At 60.9% G+C, this 19,363-nt stretch overlaps 1 protein-coding gene across 2 annotated transcripts in view; it reads left to right on the plus strand.

Moving 5' to 3' along the window:
• Positions 1-19,363, plus strand: part of LOC308072874 (diacylglycerol kinase beta-like) — a 39,229-nt gene that overhangs the window by 15,459 nt on the left and 4,407 nt on the right. The window contains exons 2-21 of one of the 2 annotated variants that reach the window (XM_080410387.1): positions 4,255-4,523; positions 6,584-6,660; positions 7,998-8,163; positions 8,966-9,202; positions 9,986-10,156; positions 10,546-10,595; positions 11,195-11,269; positions 11,379-11,498; positions 12,482-12,599; positions 12,791-12,879; positions 13,335-13,451; positions 13,590-13,688; positions 13,803-13,916; positions 14,014-14,087; positions 14,216-14,290; positions 14,379-14,464; positions 14,674-14,763; positions 15,196-15,356; positions 16,863-16,927; positions 17,923-18,013. In XM_080410387.1, the coding sequence (XP_080266513.1) occupies positions 4,457-4,523; positions 6,584-6,660; positions 7,998-8,163; positions 8,966-9,202; positions 9,986-10,156; positions 10,546-10,595; positions 11,195-11,269; positions 11,379-11,498; positions 12,482-12,599; positions 12,791-12,879; positions 13,335-13,451; positions 13,590-13,688; positions 13,803-13,916; positions 14,014-14,087; positions 14,216-14,290; positions 14,379-14,464; positions 14,674-14,763; positions 15,196-15,356; positions 16,863-16,927; positions 17,923-18,013 (2,142 nt within the window). In that variant the 5' untranslated portion in view covers positions 4,255-4,456. Of the gene's footprint in view, positions 1-4,254; positions 4,524-6,567; positions 8,164-8,965; positions 9,203-9,985; positions 10,157-10,545; positions 10,596-11,194; positions 11,270-11,378; positions 11,499-12,481; positions 12,600-12,790; positions 12,880-13,334; positions 13,452-13,589; positions 13,689-13,802; positions 13,917-14,013; positions 14,088-14,215; positions 14,291-14,378; positions 14,465-14,673; positions 14,764-15,195; positions 15,357-16,862; positions 16,928-17,922; positions 18,014-19,363 lie in introns of those variants that run through there. The other variant, XM_080410386.1, reaches the window with a different exon arrangement.

Genomic DNA, 19,363 nt, shown 5'->3' on the forward strand with positions numbered 1-19,363 from the left:
GTTTGCTGCACTGGGACAGGAGGGATTTACACTCCACGCACCGCCTCAGGGGCCTCTCCCCAGTCCAACACAAAAATAGGCTGATCTTTCCAAAAGATGGGCTGGAAAAATGCCATTCCTGCAGGGACCCACCGAGCTTCTGCCTCGGGAGAAGATGCTGTGAGTGCCTGTGGTTTTCAGCCAGCCCAGCCAGGGATGCAGGGAATAGCCCAGCTTCAGGCCGTGCCGTGCCCTGCTGCTGTTGGAAAGCTACAGCCTCCACACGTGCAAGCGTGCGTATGCACAGCAGGAGCTTTCCCTCCTCGTGTGGTCTCCTGAAGCTCAAGGAGCCAACGCACCTGAAGCAGAAATCTCCTGTGGGCAGGACAAGCGCTTCCAGCCCCATCTGCCTGCCCCCGCGGAGGCGGCTGAAGGCTCTGCCAGTGCTCTTCTGCCAGCACCTGGAGGCTGCTGTCCTGCTGCCCACGGTTGCTCTGCCTCAGCTTGGACAGAATTAGGTCTCCATCACTAGTTCTGGTTCTGGAGAGGGCAGGTGGGTGCCAGTGGAACAAGCCCTCCCAAACCTATCGTGAGCCCCGCGGCGCTGTGCTGTGTACCAAGGGAGCAGCCCAGGAGCCGAGTCCTCCGTCCTCGGCAGCACTGGGTGGCCAGGGGCTGGTGAGGAGGCTCGTGGGCAGGGGTGACTGGCTGGAAAAACAGCTCCTCTGCCCTCCCATCGCTGCTGCCAGGAGCCCCCAGCCCCGGACACCGGGGTTGCCTATGCGCAGCCCTTTCTCATGGATACCAATACATACTGGCTGCCCGCGGCTTAGGCTGCCTGCATGGGCCCCGCTCACTGGCGGGGACTGGCTCATCGCCAGCTTCAGCCTGGCATCCCCCTTGTTGACGTGAGCTTTTCAGGCCCTACATGGCTGGGCCCTGGCTCCCACCAAGCTGCACCTCTGCCCGCACCCAGTGATGCTCCCCGCGATGCCCCCTGCATTGCCCCTCACCCAGCTCCTGCGCCCAGCCCTGGGGCTGGCAGGGTGCTCTGTGCAAGGGCTTCCTGAGGGCTCCAGCACCAGCTAATCCCCCGGGAGGGTTTGGGAGGTGCTCAGAGCCTTCCTGGCTCCCTCCCTCCATCCTCCCCCGGCCACTTCAGCTGCCTTGAGTCACACCGTGCCACTGGTGCCGGCAGAATGGCAAAACCCACACACGCGGCTGGCAGGCATGGAGCGAGGAGTGGGAGAGGGGCTGTGTCCCAATAAATGCTTTCAGGCAGGGTAATCCAGTGTCATTTGTAACACTAGTAGGGGAGCTATTTTTAGAGAGAGGCAAATTTGATTTAATAGAACATAATTTGCCACTGACAATTCAGAGGGCGGCCAAACGAGCAGCAGCTGGATTCCTAAGGAGGCTTTTTCCTGCCCTTCCTGAAATCCAAGGCTGACATGCCAGAAGTGGCATTTGTTATTCCAGCAATTGCTGGGGGAAAGCCCCTTGGGATAGCCCAATTAGCTCCACTTCGCTTTCCTTCCATTGCTTCATGCCACCCTGTAACCCACTGTTAAAAGAAGCAAGGGATGTTTTTCCTGCCATCCATCGCGGGAGGACTCGGTGCACCCAAACTCCTTCAAGCATCTGGAACCAGGCAGGTTCCACCCTTCGCCTTTTCTTTTGCAGGCTGAGCTAGCTCTGCTCTCTCAGCCTCTCCTTGTATAATTTTGGATTAAAAAATGGGTTCTGGTCAAACCAAACAGCTTGTTTGCCAGAAAACAGAAAGCCTGCATGCACTCCTGGAGGGTTTCTTGCAGGCTGAGTTCTTTTGGACCAGCCTCAGAGATACCTTCGGACAAACCCTTCACCCTGGAAAGGTGCAAACACCATATTCCTGCTTGTGCTTTCACTGAGATGAACATCCCCAGAAAACAGACGACAGTGTGGGAAGAGGTTGGGTGTTTTTTTTCCTAGCCCTAAAACTGTTGTGTCCAGCCTGTCCCCAGTTGGTGGCATGGGGACAAAGAGCTGCTGGGATGAACTAGAACAGCTGCAGGTTGGAGTCTAGCTGCCAGGGGGTGGGCAGGGCCCTGGGGAGTGTGGGGAGGTGACATTTCCCTCAGAATCGCGTGTTGCCCCACACGAGTGTCCTAAGGGCAGAGCAGTGTGGGCACATGGCATCATCCCCCACAGCCCTGTGGCAGCTGTGCCCCTGCTGCCCTGGGCAGGAGAAGCAGAAGCATCTCGGGGGGGGTGTGTCCCCAAGTCCCTGCCAGCTCAGCCCTCACTGTGTTCCTGGTAGCCTTGGGGCCATGTTGTGCTGCAGCCAAGAAGCCCCAGGTCATGGGGTGGGCTTGTCAAGGACAAGAGCCCCAGCAACTGTGTCCCCCGGGACCGTCTCCTGCTAGCAGAGGGAAGGGAGAGCCCTGGGCAAGAGAGGCAGGAGCTTTTCTAGGCAGCCTCATCTGCCCAGCTCTCTGAGAACATCCTTGGGCAGCAGCATCCCGGCAGGACATGGCTTCATACCCAACAGAATTTGCCATGAAGCGAATCCCCCTGCCCACCAGCCAGGCCTGCAAGGCACAGGGCTGGAGCAGCTCCCGGCGGTGAATCAGGGTGTTTGGAGCTGCAGGTCCCGCTGCTCTTGGGAGGAAAGGGCTGGGCAGGGCTAAGCACAGCTGTGTCGTTTAGCTCCGGCAAACATGTGCCCGGGGTTTGGGGGGCTTCTCTCCAGATGTGCAGTCGCTCCCCGTGGCTGGCACCCCTGCCCCGGAAGCCCTCTGGGTGGGTGCTCAGCCCTGTGCTGCTCCCTCGGGGGTCACAGTCTTCCCCGTAGCTCCAAGGGGAGGTCTGTAGCACTCCCCTCCCCGCCAACACGGGGCTTTGCCCTTGGGCCGTGTCTCACCCTGGACTACTTGCAGTGGCTGGAGTTAAAGCCAAAATAACGTGAGCAAAGAAAGTCAGTTTTGCTGGAGACCAAGCAGCAGTGCTGCCCCGATCGCGTCCCAAAAGCCCCGTGAAGGTGGTCGTGTCTCCTTCCTGACACTGGGGCTGCCCTGTGTGGCTGGGGTGAAGGTCTGTCCCAGGGACTGCTGCGGGGGGAAATCCTGAGGTTAAGTGCCTGCCCCCAGCGTGCCCCATGTGTGAATGTCCCTAGGATCGCCAGCTGGGGTTGGTGTGGCACGTGGGACCTGGCAGCTCCCCAAAATGACTCCCTCACCTTAATCAAATACATTTGCCTGTGAATGAAAAGGTGCCGTGGGCAGCCCAGCCAGCCTTTTGGGGGGTGCGGGTGCTCCCCAAGCATCACCCTAAGTCGTGTGGCCTTTCCCAGCTCGCCCTTGCTCCACTTTATTGTCAGGCTGGTGGAAACCAGGAGCCAACATTTAGCAGGGGGACAGCCCTCAAATCGAGATCAAATTGCTCTCCTCTCCTCCTTGAAGAACAACCACCTCCTCAGGATGCTGCCCTTTCCCTGTGACTGATCTGGTTAAATGGAAAAGCTAATAAACTTTGAAGTCTGCAAATGGATGGGTTGGAGAGGGCCGCTTGGTTGGGGGCCCTCTGACGCTTCCTCTGTGGTGCAGGCTTTTCCCTCTCACCCAATTTTGAACGTAGATTTTCATTTACAATGGTTCTCGGCAGCAGAGCCAGCTAAAGGTCACTGCCAGCTTCGGAGATGGAGGCAAGAGCTGAGATTTTCCACTTGTGCTGATCCCCTGCCTCCAGGCACCGTCTTCTCTAATTAATTGTGTCCTTCTTTCTGCTGCTATCATGCTGGGTTCCCCTGGAAAATGCTGGGGGTAAATAAGGCGACAAGCTCCTTCCCCTGCCCATGGCGTTTGCCTTGCCTCTGTTGAGATGCTTCCTCTGGCTGCTGGGAGCTGTGGCCACTGTGGGTGGCACTGCACTGGGCTCCATGGCAGAGGGGCTCCCCCAGGGACAGCCATGTACCGAGGTGCCCCGTGTCCCTCCTTGCACTCGCCCGCCTTTCTGCCAGCCCCACGCTGTAGCCCGCCGCTCCCTTCTCCATTCCTGGAGGGCACCTGGAGCAGGGGTCCCCCACATCCACGGCAGGGGCCCTCCCCAGCTGGGAAAGCACCCTTGCACCCCATTTCCCAGCTCAGGTACCCTCTGCTACAGCCCCTCCGAGCACCCCCGCCGCAGGCAGCTCTGCCCCGGGCGAGCGCAGCAGGCAGCCTGTGCGGGCAGGAGCCAGCCTCTGCCTGCCCTGCGCAGGGCACTGCTGACCCCCTCCTCTTTCTCTCCCCGCTGCAGGGAGGAAGGTGCTGACGGGTGCTCTGAAGCTCCGGGGTTTGCTGCCCACGGGCTCAGCAGGATGATGCCAGCCAGCCGAGAGCTCCCCGTGCCCCCTGCGGGGACAATGTGACCAAGCAGCCGGCCCGGACCTGTGGCACCGAGCCCGGCACGGTGGGTGCAGCGGCTCGTGGCCCCACCGAGTGGGCCCTGCCACACGAAGATGAGCGATGGCGGGTGGATCTCGCTCAGCCCTGCTGAGTTCGCCCAGCTCCAGCAGTACACAGACTGTGAGTACTCTGCGCATCCCCCTGGCATAGGGACAGGGGGTTTAAAAGTCCTGTCGGTCTGTGCTGGAGTGGTGTCCTACAGGTCCTTGGCATCCTCCTGGAGGAGTAGATGACTTCTTAGATTTTTGGATGCAGAGGCTGGGAAGATCCCTGACCCCCAGCTTCGGCTGGTGGGGCACAGCAGAGCAGCGCATGCCTGGGAGGATTTAGCTGAGCAGAAGCTCTCCTGCTTTGGGGAACGCACACGTGAGCACGGCTCAGTCCCTCTGAAGGCGGCTGCTCCCACGTTCGTTAGTGAAGTGAAATGCCAACGAGGAAAGCAGACTGGCTTTTCCTAAACATGCGGAGCTGCTCCACAGCCCGCCTTGGGTTGCCAACCCTCTGCAGTAATTTTGCTTAGTGCTTTTGCAGAGCAACTCTCTCCTGTGGCTCCTGCTGAGGAGAGCGTGTTGGCAGTGGTGCTGTGGGATCCTGGGGCTGCAAGCAGCTGGGGAGGGTGCCTGGGCAAAGCCCAGGGGTCCGAAACAAGGTCCTTAAGGTCCTGCCTGCTGGAGAGCTGGTGTGCAGATGTGCTCATGGCAGCGTGTGCAGCCTGGGGAGGCGCTGACAGCAGGACAGGATGGACAGGAAAGCCCAGCTGGAACTGTGGGATGAAGGGAGAACAGGTGTAAAATCTCAGGGGCACTGCTTTGCAGGGGTGGCATGGCTCCAGGGTCAGCAGGCTCCTGTGGCTGTGCGGGACAGAACTGGGAGGCAAAGGGGAACCCATGAGCCCCCCGGGGCTGTCCTCAGGGCTGCTGTGCGTCGTAGGGATGAGGCAAATCGGGTCAAGGCTGACAGCATGGGAAGGCACAGTCTCCCAATCCAAAGAGCCCAGTGCAAGCAGCCCCCAGCCCCCTGCCCACCTGCCAGACATCCCAGGCAGGGGCAGGCAGGGCTGTGGGCAGAGGTGTGTGTGCAGCGTCACTGTCTGTGTCTCGTCCTGCCTTTCCAGAGAACGCTTTCTTAAATCACAGACCATAAAACGCCATCCGTAATGCTAAGCACAGAACCCATACAGCATCTTCATTTCGTTGATCAAAGTGTAGCGAGCAAGGCTACAGTGTGGTCAGCTGCCCTCCTCCCCGGGAGGGTGGCCTGGCACTGGGCTGGGGATCCTCCCACAGATCCCAGTATGGGCCAGGAGCCCCCTCCTCTAGTGCACACTGGCCCCTGCTTGTGCTCTGCCAGCCCCAGACCTGCCTGAGGCACCACAGACAGTTGTGGTCCCGCACCGAGCTCCATCCCCCGTGGAGGGCTGGGGGAGCAGGAGCCAGCACAATCCCTGACCTGGGGAGAGGATTTCATGGTAATTAACAGGGCTGACGTGTCTGAGAGCTTTTTAAATGGGCATGCCCATAGATATGCGTCTGAAGGTTAGGGCTTAACGTTACCTCCCTTTGATCTTGTTTTCCATTTTCCCCTTATTTCTCAATTTTGGAAGGACTGATGTCCAGCCCAGAGGACACACAGCCAGGGAAACTCACAGGCCATTTACTGTTTGTGTGAAAGTTTGCACGGTGCAATACCATTCTTTGTCCCTCCTGGCACCTCCTGGAGATATCAATGAGCCAGCCCAGGGCAGGCTCCGGGGATGGCTCGGGCTGCCAAGTAATTGCCAGCAGGCACCAGCTCTAAGTGTGGGGGCAGCCACCCCAAGCCCGTGCAGAGGGGCCGGGGCAGGCACGGCCAAGCTCTGTGCCCAGCATCGCCCCTGGAGCAGCTGGGACTGGGGAGCAGGCTGGGCTTTCCTTGCCCAGCACCTTGGTTTCCCTCTGGGTCTGCATTTATTTTCATACAGGTAGGAGGAAGAGAGCCTATCCCTGGTGGCCAGCTTTACATATGTGCCTACCCTCTAGGGTGTGGGGGAAAGCAGGGCATGGATGGTCCCTTCTCAGGCATGGAATGAACCAGAAATTGTATATCTAGCAGATAAACTTGTCTCTACCATCCTGCTGGTGGTCTAATGGCGAAGGGGGCTCGCCAGCACCATGCTCAGCGAGATGCCTTTGTCTCCCTAGACTCCACCAAGAAGCTCAAGGATGTCCTGGAGGAGTTCCACGGGGACGGCGTCCTCTCGAGGTACAACCCTGAACAGGTATGGCCCTGTACCCTCCAGCCTCCCCCCACGCTGCTGGCCCCCCCGCCAGCTCCCCCAGCCCAGCTCCCCCAGCTAAGAGCGGCTGGGAGAAGGCAGGTCTGCTCCGTCTGCCCCCCTGCCTCTCCGCACAGTCCTGCTCCCAGGACTGGGAAAGATGCCCCCCCTGTGTGGGAAGCCCAGCCGCATCCCCTTGGCCGCCCCGGGGGCCAGGCTGGCCGCACAGCCATCCCAGCCCATCCCACCGATGCTGCCAGCACCCCACGGCCACGCTGCCGTCGGGGCTGGCTGCAGGCTGCCTTACTCTGAGCATTTCGGGGCATATCCTTGCCAGGCAGAAGCCAGGAGGGATTTACTCTCTCTTCCTCCAAAAGCAGACAATTTTGCTGTTGCCAGCGTGGGGACGGGAGAGGGCCCTGTGCCTTCCCGCTCTTGCCAGGAGAAGGCTTATTTTTTCCAAGTGGTCCTTTCAGAGAGACCTATTAGTGTGCCAGTAGGACAGAGCCTTTCACAGGGACCATAATCACTAGAAATGAGGCGAAACAGGAAAAATCAGTGGGCTGAACATGGTGAGGAGGGGCAGCAAAACTACCCCGCTATTCAAGGGCACTGCGGGACCCTTGCTGCAGCTGGGGCCACTAAAGCCACCCAGAAGGCAACATCCCGATGCGATGGGGAAGGCCAGTGGGGAAGGAGAAGGCGAGGAGACCTCAGGAGGATGATAGCCCTCAGGGGCTGAGGGTGGGCTGGAGGGTCCCGCTGCTCTGTGCTCCACCCCTGGGGAGCGGGAGGCTTTGAGAGCACAGCTCGTTACAGCCCCCTGCCTCCAGCAGCCCTAGCCTCCTTTGGCTGTGGCAGAAAGTCTGTATTTAATTCCTCAGTTTTCTTCTGCGAGCTGAGCCTCTGGCTCCGTCAGAGCCGGCTGCCCCTCCAGTGAGCTGCCCACCATACGGGGGTCCGCAGACCCCTGGGCAGGTGGGCCAGCTGCTGCCCCGCTGCCAGCAAGCACCATCCCAGCATGGCTGCGCCCTTCCCTGCAGCTCCCCCAGCTCCCACCCCAGCTGGCCATGACTCCCGTCCCTGCTCCCAGCACCGCTGGCCTGGCTCAGCCGTGCTGGTCCCTGGCAGCCAGCTGGCACTGGGGATTTATGACCTTGCTGCCTCTGACTCCCTTCAGGTTATGTCCCACCACTGGGATTTGGGAAGCCGGTGGGTTTGGGGAGGGCTCTGCAGCTGATGTAGCTGGTGAGGGGGGTCCAGGGCACAGGACCCACCCCACTGCCTGCAGTTCTGCACCCCTGTGGCACCTCCATCCTCCTCCTCTATCCTCTCCCCAGCCCATTGACTATGAGGGCTTTTGCCTCTTCATGAAGACCTACCTGGAGGTGGATGTACCTGAGGAGCTTTGCCAACACCTCTTCACCTCCTTCAGGCGTAAGATATGCCAAGCCTCCCCCGAGACTCAGCGCCAGAGCCCCGGTGTCTCGCAGCTCAGCACCCTCGGTGAGCCAGCCCTGCCCCTGCCACCCAGATGGGCACGCTGTGGCATGTTGGGCTTGCTCCCACACCAGCCCCATGGGGATGGAGGTTGTGGGGTGGCACCTGCAGCGGGTGGCGTCAGGGCTCTGTCCTATCCGACGGATAGGCTCCCAGGGGCGCTGCGCTGCGCCAGGGAGGGGAGGGCTTTCCCTGAGCGGGCACCCACGGGGCACCGTGGCACTGACCGATCCCTCCTTTCCTCCGCGCGGTCAGAGCCCAAGTCGCTCGATGGCGTCTCCATCCAGACTGAGGTGGCCTGTGCCCCGGTCACCGGTACCGATGCTGACAGCCACCAAGCGCGCAGCTGCACCCGGAGCAGGGGACGTGTGCCAGGCACCCAGCTTCTGCCTCCCGGGGCCCCTGCCCGGCTGGATTCGCAGCGTGTGGAGACATCTGCTGAAAGGACTATAAACTGCAGAGGAGAAGGGAGAGCCCTTCCCAGCTGCTCAGCCGCCTGCTGGGCTCCTGAGCGGCTCTGGCTGCTGCTTGGGGACCCCGTGTCCTCCCTGCCTGGTCCCGAGCAGCCTGGCGGCCAGCACCCAGGGGCAGGAGCGCTGCTGGGAGCCGTCTGGCCAGGCAGGACGGTGGGGGCGGCCCACGGTGCCCCTCAGAGAGTCCTGGGGCTGAGATGCCACCCTGCTTTGGGGATAGCAAGGAAGACCCAGGGCGAGTGACCTGCACCCAGAGGGGCTTCTTGGAGGAAGGGGCTTGCTGGGTACAGGCATCGTGGCGTCACACCGCCCACAGGCTTATGTCTGCTTTGCAGGGATCAATGGGAAAACACTTCTAAGTGCCCTGGGACGACACACTCCTGAGCCCAAGAGCTGCCACAGCAATGCAGCTGAGCTGCAGCCAGCGTCCCTCACCCCTGCATCGATCCCCAACGCTTCCCCCAGCTGGTCCAGGTCATCCTCCCAGAAGTCCACCACCGGCACCCCTTCTGCTCACAACTCCTCAGGCTCTTCAAAGATCTCTGGGTCCCTGCTCAGCCCTCAGTCGCCAGGTGAGCTTGGCTGGGGCTCCACAGGGACACGGGCTGTGACAAGCCCTCCCCTTTGCTGAAGCTGCCCAGTTTCCTGGCAGTGCAGCTGGTCAGGTCCCTGGGGCGGTGGCGGTGACCTTCCAAACTCAGCAGGTCCCTGGTGTCTTGACACCTTTGCTTTGCAAACTTAAGCTGCCAATCCCATCCTGCAGAGCCCCCACCAGTCAATGTCTTAATTACCTGGCAGCAGCTCCCAGCGAGGGGGGACTGGAGCAGTGAGTCACCGCTGCCTCTGGCCCAGCTCCTGCCAGCCACCGGCGAGGGGGGCACTGCGAAGGGCCCCTCTGCCAGGAGCAGCCGTCTGCCGAAGGCTGCCATCGTGGGTGGCTGTGAGCGTGGGCTGCCCCGGCACCCCAGCAAGCTGCCCTGCCGCCTGCTGAGCTTCTCACTCCTCTGGGTGGGCATTTGTCCCCAACAGGGCACATCCCTGCGGGCTCCCACCACTCATCCCACCCACAGTGCCGGAGATGCAGGAGTCTGTGCCCCGGGAACTGACTGGCAGTGCCCAGCCCTGCTCCTGCCACGGCACCCAGCCCTGTGTCCCCTTGTGTGCCCAGCCCTGCTCCTGCCACGGCACCCAGCCCTGTGTCCCCTTGTGTGCCCAGCCCTGCTCCTGCCATGGCACACACCTCGTGCTGAGTGGGTCCGTGCCCCAGAGTTCACATGCTGCCAGCCCCCTGCCCCAGCTGGGGACGGCTCCTGTTCCAAATGGCCAGCCCTGTGCATGGCCTTCATCCCTCACAGGCACGAGGAGTGTGGAGAAGAGGTTACCTTTCAGCCTGCGGAAGAGCCACAGCTCCCTGAAAGCCACCCCGCCACTGCCCCCCATCCCCCTGGCCCAGGTGGTCCACCTGAAGGACATTGTCTGCTACCTGTCCCTGCTGGAGAGGGGACGGGCAGAGGACAAGCTGGAGTGTAAGTGGGACCCTGGGGCCAGGGACTGGGGCAGGGGGACTGACCGGTGGCTGGAGGTGTTGCCTGGGGGCTTCACCCGAGGAGGGGTGTGGGGCTGGATGCTCCTGCTCACTTTTTAATGCTGAAACATTAAAACCACTTGGGAAAAATGCTCAGCGCCATCCCTCTGCTCCTGCCGGCCGGTACCTGGGTCTGGCGGCCAGGGGGGCCATGGCTTTGCTCTGACACCCCGCAGCCCGGTGTGGGCTGGGGTCACAGCTTGCCCAGGCTGGGCCAGCACAGCGCTGCTGCCATCCCACAGCCCCCGCCGCCCCGGTACTGGGCGCAGGCTGCCCGACCTGCCCCGGTGCTGGGCTCTAACTGGCAGCTGGCTTCTCTTCTCCCTCCAGTTATGTTTCGCCTCTATGATACTGATGGAAACGGCCTCCTGGACAGCTCGGTAAGCCTTCTCTTGGGAGAGAAAGCTGGGGCCGGACACACACAGGCCCCCATCAGGGTGCCCGCTCCCCTGGCAAAGTGATCCCAGCTAGCCTGGAATATGGGAAGGGAGGAGGAAGGCAGCAGCATTTGCTGCGGGGCTGGACCATGGGGCTGGGGGACGCACGCCAGCTATGCAGCATCCAGCAGCAGCTAGAAAAAATCCACCCACCAGTAACTGTAGCTCTACATCAGGTCACAGTGTTTCAGAAAAGGAAAAAATCGTGCACAACCCTCTCCCCCGGGATGTTTTTTTCTTTGTCCTTTGGGTATTTTGCTTGAAACCCATTGCAAAGAAAAATCTCTTTTATCAGAGCAGTTTTTCCAAGGGAAAATGCACTGCAGATTTGCTGGCAGATTTTCAGAGGAGAAAGCAGCTCCCAGCACCCCCCAAGAAGTGGGGTGTCGCTGGCCCCCTGTGCAGGCGGGGGCCCAGGGCAGCCATGGGCGTACTGGGACACAGACCTGGTACATCCCCAGTTTGGGGGCTGGAGGCTGGACATGCCGCTTGTGCCTGAAGCTGTCCCTAAGCACCGGGGATCGTTGTCTTTCTGTGCTCAGGAGCTGGATCGTATCATTAACCAGATGGTGCACGTGGCCGAGTACCTGGAGTGGGACTCCACGGAGCTGAAGCCAGTGAGTGCTGGGGGCAGCTGGGGGGGCCACAGGGGCTCTTGGACGGAGCCAGCAGCTGGGGTTTGCGGGGGTGGCATCGCCATGTCACCGTGTCTCCTCCCTTCTCCAGATCTTGAAGGCAATGATGGAGGAGATCGACTACGACCACGATGGGACTGTGACACTGGAGGAGTGGATCCGGGGCGGCATGACCACCATCCCCTTGCTGGTTCTCCTGGGAATGGAGACGGTGAGTGCCCATGTTTTGGCTGCATCCAGCCACCCTGGGAGGAAAGCCCAGGGCCCGCGGCAGCAGCAGTGGAGGGTGGTGATGGAGGACATGCGGGGGCCGTGGGAGGGCACCCTGCCCCCAGCTGTGCACCCATCTGGCACTGCACAGCCCCACACTGGCCCCTGGGCTCCCAGCCCCTCCAGACACCCCTGCCCTGCCTCTGCTGACCAGTCTTCACCCCCCAAAGCTTCACAAGCTCAGTTTTGAGCTACAGTCATTGCCAGCTGCTGTGCCCAAGCTGGCTGGGCTTGCTCCTTGCTATCGTACCACACTCTGATTAATATTTAATCAAAAAATAAGATGAGCGCCTAAAATGCCAGCTCCTCTCCTGGGATGAGCTTCAAAGAGCAGAGGTGCTTATTTGCCTGTGTTGTTTTCTCATCCTTTTTTGGCTTTATTTCATGGAGATGCATCCCTGGCCATTGGCTGATACTTTGTGGGGAAAATCTGGGGTTTTGCTTCCTGGTGCCCATTTTGGTGTTTGCTTCCCATGGAGAGGTGGTGTGGCAGGCTTTCTGGCGTTTTTAAGTGGCTCCTGCAAAGCATTTGTGCCTGGTCTCAGATGTTAGAGGCCTGCTTTGGCCACCCCATGGTGGCGGTGGCCTGGCCCCAGATCTGGAATCACCTTCCCAGTCTGCCACCAGCAGAGCATCCCTGCAGCACAGCTGTGCCAAGAGGCCATGGGGAGCTGGAGCTTGGTGCCAGGAGTGCCAGGAGCCGGACATGCCCAGGGAGTAGGGGGCACAGCAGCAGTGGTATTCAGGGAAACACCAGGGAGAAGGGGAGCAGGAGAACTCACAGTCCTGCTGGGAGCAAACTCCCACGTACACAGTGGGGGCTTCTATGGGACAAAGAGCTGATAAAAGTGGTGGGCTGAGTGGGCTGGGACCCCCAGCAGTGGGGGAGTGACCCCCCTCGCCCTCCCCTCTCCTGCCCTGCAGAACGTGAAGGACGATGGGCAGCATGCCTGGAGGCTGAAGCACTTCAAGAAACCCGCCTACTGCAACTTCTGCCGCACCATGCTGCTGGGGGTCCGCAAGCAGGGCCTCTGCTGCTCCTGTGAGTCATGGACACATGCTGGACTGTCGGACTGTCGCACCCCCGGGCCGGTGGCTCCTGCCCTATCCCAGTGCCCCAGGGAGAGGGGATTGGTCCCCATCGGTGCTGAGCCCTCTGGGTGCTGCAGGGGGAGCAGAGAGGGGGCAGTGCCTGTACCGGGGAGTGATGTTCACCACCTTCTCTCCCACCAGTCTGCAAATACACCGTCCATGAGAGGTGTGTGTCCAAAGATATTGCCTCCTGCATCAGCACCTACGCGAAATCCAAGAGAAATGCGAGCGTGAGTAGGCAGCCAGTGCGTTTCTGAGCTGGTGGGTCTCCCATGAAGCCCTCTCAGAGGCAGCACCACTGGCAGCAGCTGGCCCTCAGTCTCCTGCCCTGGTCCCCCATGGCTTTTTCCCCTGCAATTTGTCTTTTGGGTCCTGGGCAGCAGCTCGTGGGCAATTGCAGCACCCAGAGCCTGGCAGGGCAGGCCCCGTCCCTAGCCCTCGGGGGCCCCCGGGACCCCCCGCCCCGAGGTTTGCCATGGCTCCGGGTGGGGGATGGGTGTCCCTGCTGTGCCGTATGGAGCAGCGAGGAGGGAAGGCAGCCATGCAGGGGGCTGGTTTGTGTCAGTCAGCATCCCTGCACAGTAAGCCGCTCTCCGAAATCACAGTGGCAGCCCTTAGCGGAGAGGAGATGCCGGAGGGTCGGTGGGTGCTGCACCCGCAGTGCCCCCCACACTGTGCCTTGCAGGTGATGCAGCACACCTGGATCGAGGGCAATTCCCCTGTCAAGTGCGACAGGTGCCATAAGAGCATCAAGTGCTACCAGGGCATCACCGGCCTGCACTGCGTCTGGTGCCAAGTCACCGTGAGTATACGGGCCCGGGGGGCCCGGGGTGGGCTCCGTGGCACACCCCACATGGCCGGCCCCGGGGGAGGAGAGGCTCATGAATAGGGGATGGAGGGGTGTCCCCCACCCAATGTCCTTTCATCATGCCCTCTCCAGCTCCACAACAAATGTGCCTCCCATGTGAAGCCAGAGTGTGATGGGGGCCCGCTGCGGGATCACATCTTGCTGCCTTCCTACATCTGCCCCGTTGTCCTGGTAAGTGCCCCCATCCTTGCTGCCGGGCGGCAGGGACCCGGCAGGGCATCGCCGCAGCCACCCCACCTCCCCTTCTCAGGGGAGCGTGCCCATCCGTGCCTCTGCTCCCCAAAGGACAGGCAGTCCCACTGCCGGAGATCAGAGAGCGACTCCCCCGCCAGCACCAGCCCTGAGGACAGCCAGGGCTTCAAGTTCAACTCCATGACGGTGGATGGGCAAGGACTGCAGGTAAGTTCCCATGCCGGGCTGCCGGCAAGCTCTGCCGCGGGTGCATGCCAAGCCCCGCAGCGGCCAGGCGTTTGCAGCCGTGCTTTCTGCCCTCCAGATCAGCCCGCGGCCTGGGACGCACCCCCTCCTGGTGCTTGTGAACCCCAAGAGTGGAGGAAGGCAAGGGGAGCGGTAGGTGGGGTCCTGCCCAGGGAGAGCATCCCCCTGGGGTTGGGAGCTGCCGGTCCATTGGGCTGCCCCAGCACCTCTCCCAGATGGGGATTCACCTCCCTCTGCAGCATCTCTCCTTCTTTTCCTAGGGTCCTTCGGAAATTTCACTACCTGCTCAACCCACGCCAAGTGTACAACCTGGACCGTGGTGGGCCGGCGCCGGGGTACGGAGATGCTACGGCCAATCCTCTGCCCTCTCCTGCCAGCCCCTCTTCCCCCACCTCACCCCCTGTCTCTCCTGGCTTTCTCCAGGCTGAGCTTCTTTCGGGACACTCCAGATTTCCGCGTCCTGGCCTGCGGAGGGGACGGCACAGTGGGCTGGATCCTGGACTGCATAGGTGAGCGAGGAGTGGCCACACTCCTGCAGAGCATCGTCCACCACATCCTCAGTGATCTGCCGTGGCTTCCCCGTATTCCTCTGGCAAGAGCGAGGAGGGGGGGTCCTGCCAACAGCATCACCCCCAGGCTGCCAGCCAGGGAGGGACATGGAGAGGAGCAGGGAATGACCCCTTTCAGCCCCGAAACTCTCTTTCCCCTTGAACTGCAGACAAGGCAAACTTGGTGAAGCACCCGCCAGTGGCTGTCCTGCCTCTGGGAACAGGCAATGACCTGGCCCGGTGCCTGCGATGGGGAGGAGGTGAGGCTGGGCGAGCATCGCCGCGGCGGGGGGAGGGGGGGCTGGCCATGGGGACCGGCGGGGTGGCTGGGTAGGTGCTGTCCTGGGGGAGGGAGGACTCCTCTGCTCTTGAGATGTGGCTGGGGGCTGCATCTCAGCCCTAGTGCCTCGTGCTGGTGCCTCTAACCCTTTCCAAAAAAAGCAGCTGCTGCTTTCTAACCCCCCATCAGCTAGGTGCTGCCCAACAACCTTCTTCATCTGCAAGAGCCATGCCGTTAGCTGAAATCTCAGCCACTGCTGCAAGGACTAGCCGGGCATCTTGCTGGTGCCATAGCTGCAGCCCCAGGTTCCCCAGCTGCTTGGCACCCAGCTGCCTCTGGCCCCACGTGGCATGGCTGCGCTCCCCTTCGTCCTCCTTCATCCTTCTCTGTCCCCACCTTCTTTTCCTTCCAGGCTATGAAGGAGGCAACCTGATGAAGGTCCTGAAAGATATTGAGCACAGCACAGAGGTGATGCTGGACCGCTGGCAGATAGATGTCATTCCTAGTGATAGAGAGACCAATGGGGACCCCGTCCCATCCACCATCATCAACAACTACTTCTCCATCGGGGTGGTGAGTACCATGGGGCAGGGATGGGTCTTGAGGGCAGCCCAGAGTGCAGGGGACACACGTTTTAGCTGGAGAGAGTGGCACAGCGGAGGGCTAGTAACTGGTGCCCAGACCATGCCATGCCCACTGGAGCCTCCCAGCCACAGCAAAGCAAAGGGAAGGGCTCCAGAGGCCAGCAGAGCACAGGGACTGTCGCCTGGATCCACAGCACAGCCACAGCCTCAAACCCACCCAGATCAGCGGATTGCCAGGGGCATTTCCCACTCAGCCAGTGGGAAATGTCTCAGCTTTGTGAAGTGGCTGGAGCGATCCAGCCCAGCAGGTGCACTCAAGGGATGCCAGCGCCCTGCAGCCCTCGCTGTCTCCTAGACTCATCCTTAGACCTCTTCCGAGCCAGCCCCATGTTAATTCCCAGGAGCAAAGGCTAGTTCCTCAGAGACCATAAAAGCCTTTCTACGTATTCGGTGAAACTGCATTTGAGCTTGAGTCTCCCAGGCCAGCGACTCTCCCTCCCTGCTCTTTCTTGCTCATGTTCCCAGCCTACCTCCCTCTCCTGGCGTCATTCTTCTGGGTTTATTGTCATTTGTAATGGCAGCACTTAAATACATAAACAGGCACGGAAGCTCTCTCTTCCCAGCTGGGAATGTTGCAAGAGAAAGTGTGTGAGGAGCTTAAACAGGGTTCAGGGAAGTTTGGGGTCCCAGGGACGGGGGGAGTGTGCTGAACACCCCACCTGAGTTGTTTTGCCCAAACGGCACCCATCAGCAAAGCCCTGCTGTGGTGCTGGGACCTGTGTTCCCTCACGTTTTCCTCACGCAGGGAGGTTAGGGAGCCTGGCAAGGATGGCTGCCCCGTGCCACAGGGGTCTTCCCCAGTGCCGGGGGTCAGTCCCAGGAGCAGCAGGGCTTTGGGGGAACGGCAAAGCGGGAAGCACTTCTCTTCCCTGGGGCTCGCAGCACTTTTGTCCTGAGCCATGGGTGCCGAGTGGTGCCACCGCAGTGTGGGTCACCCACCCGGCAGCACTACAGGATGCTTCTAGTTTCACATCAGCTCCTGCTAATGCCAGGGGATGTCACTGCAGATGGCACTTGGTGACAGCTTCCAAGTCAGGCTTAAAACACCCACCACCCTGCACAGGAGAGGTTGCAATGAGTTTCACGAGAGCTGCCATCCCGCCAGGGGAGCTGACAGGGTGCGGGGTCCTGGGGTATCTCTGCAGCCCCACTGCCCCCCCGCTCTTTCCCTCAGCATCACCTCCATGTGGAGCCCCTGTGAAGAGGGAGGGAGTGCACTAATTATGTCTCCTTAATGAGCCCGTTCAGCACTTCGCAAGCAGCCTGGCTGAGGGCTGCCTTGGCATGGCCCCCGGGCTCTGCCTCTGTGCCAGGGGGCCAGCAGCGAGGGCGAGGAGCGGAGTCCCTGTATCCTGGCACAAGCCCATGGGGTGCAGAGGGGGGGGTCTGTTTCTCTGCTGTGCCGCTGACATCTCTGCGCTCCCTCTGCCTGCAGGATGCCTCCATTGCTCACCGTTTCCACATCATGCGAGAAAAGCACCCCGAGAAGTTCAACAGCAGGTAAGGGCTGCCCGTGGTGCCCCCGAAAGCAGGGTGTGGGGGGATGCCGGCTGCTGTTGTGCGCTGTGCCGAGGGGTCATGCTGGAGCCTGCTCCCCTCCCGCCGAGCTGCTCTCAGCCCCCTCCCCACGGGACTGGCAGCAGCCCCGCGGTGTTTGGCCAGCCTTAGGGGGTGGGCAGGGGGCACACCAGGCGCGGCTGAGCGGTGGGGGCCAGGCGTCGTGGGGGTTGGGGGTGCTGCCTCAGGCCCCAGGCAGTGAGGCAGGCTGCTCGAACTTGGCTGCACACCCAGTTACATTCATTCATGCTTTATAATCGGCACTGAATTCCAGGACCGGCAGGAGCAGGCCAGGCAGTGAGGGCAGGGCAGGCAGCAGGTCACAGCTTGCTCCCACTGTGCTCGGGGTACGGGGAAGTGGTGCGATGGCAGCAGGAGCTGTGGCTTGTGACCCCCATCCTCATGTTCAGAAATACCTGCTAGAAAAACCCCAAATGGACGAAAGCATCTTACTCTGCTCTGACATTCAGCTCCCCTCAGCTTACAGATCCCCCTCAAAGCCTGCGCAGCGGTTGATGCAGGGGGTGAACAGGATTCAGGGGCTGCCCTGGTAGGGTGCTGGGGGGGGGACATCCCCTCTGTGGGGTACCCTGTCCCCGGTAGCCCTGTCAGGAGATGACAGCCCATGTTCAGCTCTGCTGAGGTGATGCAGACACCTGGTTCCCATGCCAAGGGAGCACCCAGCCCCCCCATCCTCCTCCCTGCAAGGTGTCAGAGCCAGGCCTGCCTGAGCCACCCCCTGTCTCAGGCGCACTCCCTGAGGCCGTAACACCCGTGGTCTCTCTCCACAATGAATTGCGTCCCCATCAATGGTTTGTGTCACCATCACAATGGCTCCAGAAAGGCTCTGGCAGCCCATCCTGCCACTGCCTGTGCTGAGGGCAGCTGGGGCAAAGCGCTGTTTCCGAGCGGGATGCTGACACATCTCTGTGCCCCAGGATGAAGAACAAGCTGTGGTACTTCGAATTTGGGACATCAGAGACCTTTGCGGCCACCTGCAAGAAGCTCCATGACTACGTTGAGGTGGAGGTGGGTTTCCCTGAATAGTCCCTGGCTCCAGCTGGGGCACAAAGGGTTTTTGGGAGGTGTCACCCATGGGTCCCCTTTTGGCTGTTTGGGGAGAGGGTGCTGCGGCAGCTTTGACCCCTGATGGTGGCAGAAGGATGCAGTGGCTGGCAGGACCCACTCTTCCACCATGTGGCACTTGCTGCAAAGCCAGCCAGCTGCAGGCAGAAGAATAGCCCTGTATTTTTTCCCCCCTTCCAGCTGTATTTGAGAGCATGCCTGGAATATTCTCTGTGTAAACTCTGCTCCCAGCCCTCGTTGGATGACATGGAAACAGCCTTTAATTAGAGTGGGGAGGAGGGCCCACGGTTGCTAAGAGCACTGTCATTTCTCCGCTCACGCTGGGGGGTTTGGGCAGTGGTTTGCTGCAAACTTCCGCCTCCTTATCTCTGGATAAATGACCCTTTTATAACTTAGGCTTGAGGGCAAGGGGAAGAAACCTGGCTTGCTGCGATGGGCTGGTGTGAGTCGGACCAGGTGGTGGGTGCGGGGTCGATGGCAGCAGGCGGAGAGAACCCAGGGAGCTGGTGGTGTGGCGCCTGCAGCCGTGGGCAGAGGCACTTTGAAGTCTGTTTCGAGGTGGCGAGTTTCAGCCTTCCCCAAAGCCCAAAGGAGGTAGCTGTGCCCTCGTGGCGGGTGGGAAGAGGCAGGAGCAGGGGCACGGCCATCCCAATCCCTTCACCAGCCATGCACCAGCATCCTGGGGTGGGTAAAATCCACGTCTATGGGACTGAGTGCTGCCGGTGATGGGCATGAGATGCCCCCGGTGCTTGAGAGGTGCCCCCCGTGCTGCCCGCACGCTCCCCACCGAGCGTGTGTCGGTACAGCTGTGCCGTGCTGGCAGGAAAGCGTTAATCCTGCTGTATTTGAAGTTGAAAGCGGCAGCCTGTCCTCCCTTCAGCTCCCAGGCAACTGTCAGCCCTGCAAAGAAATGGCAGTTTTGTTTTGGAAATTGGCACTCATTCCCCTACAGCTCCTGGAAATGAATTTGCTTTTTCCCCAGCTGCAAATTTCTACTTCCAGCATCGCTGCCAGCATGCTGTCAGCTGCCCCTGCTCAAAGAGCCCATTGTGGCTCGCTGGCACACTAACAGGGGAGGGCTACGCAGGGAGAAACTGCTCCTTGCACGCGTGTGCGTGGGCAGGTATGGGCAGCCGCGGTCCTGCCCCCCTCCCACGACCCCAGGCAGGAATGGGCTCCTGCAGCGTCTCCGGAGAACGGCAGCCCCAGGCAGCAACTTGCTCTCATCCCAACGCGGCGGGTTGGTACCCGGTTGCTCGCAGGCAGGTGGCAAAGGTGCCTGCGGTGGGGGCG

The sequence above is a fragment of the Falco punctatus genome, assembly GCF_963210335.1.
Source record: "Falco punctatus genome assembly, chromosome: 13".
NCBI lineage: Eukaryota > Metazoa > Chordata > Aves > Falconiformes > Falconidae > Falco > Falco punctatus.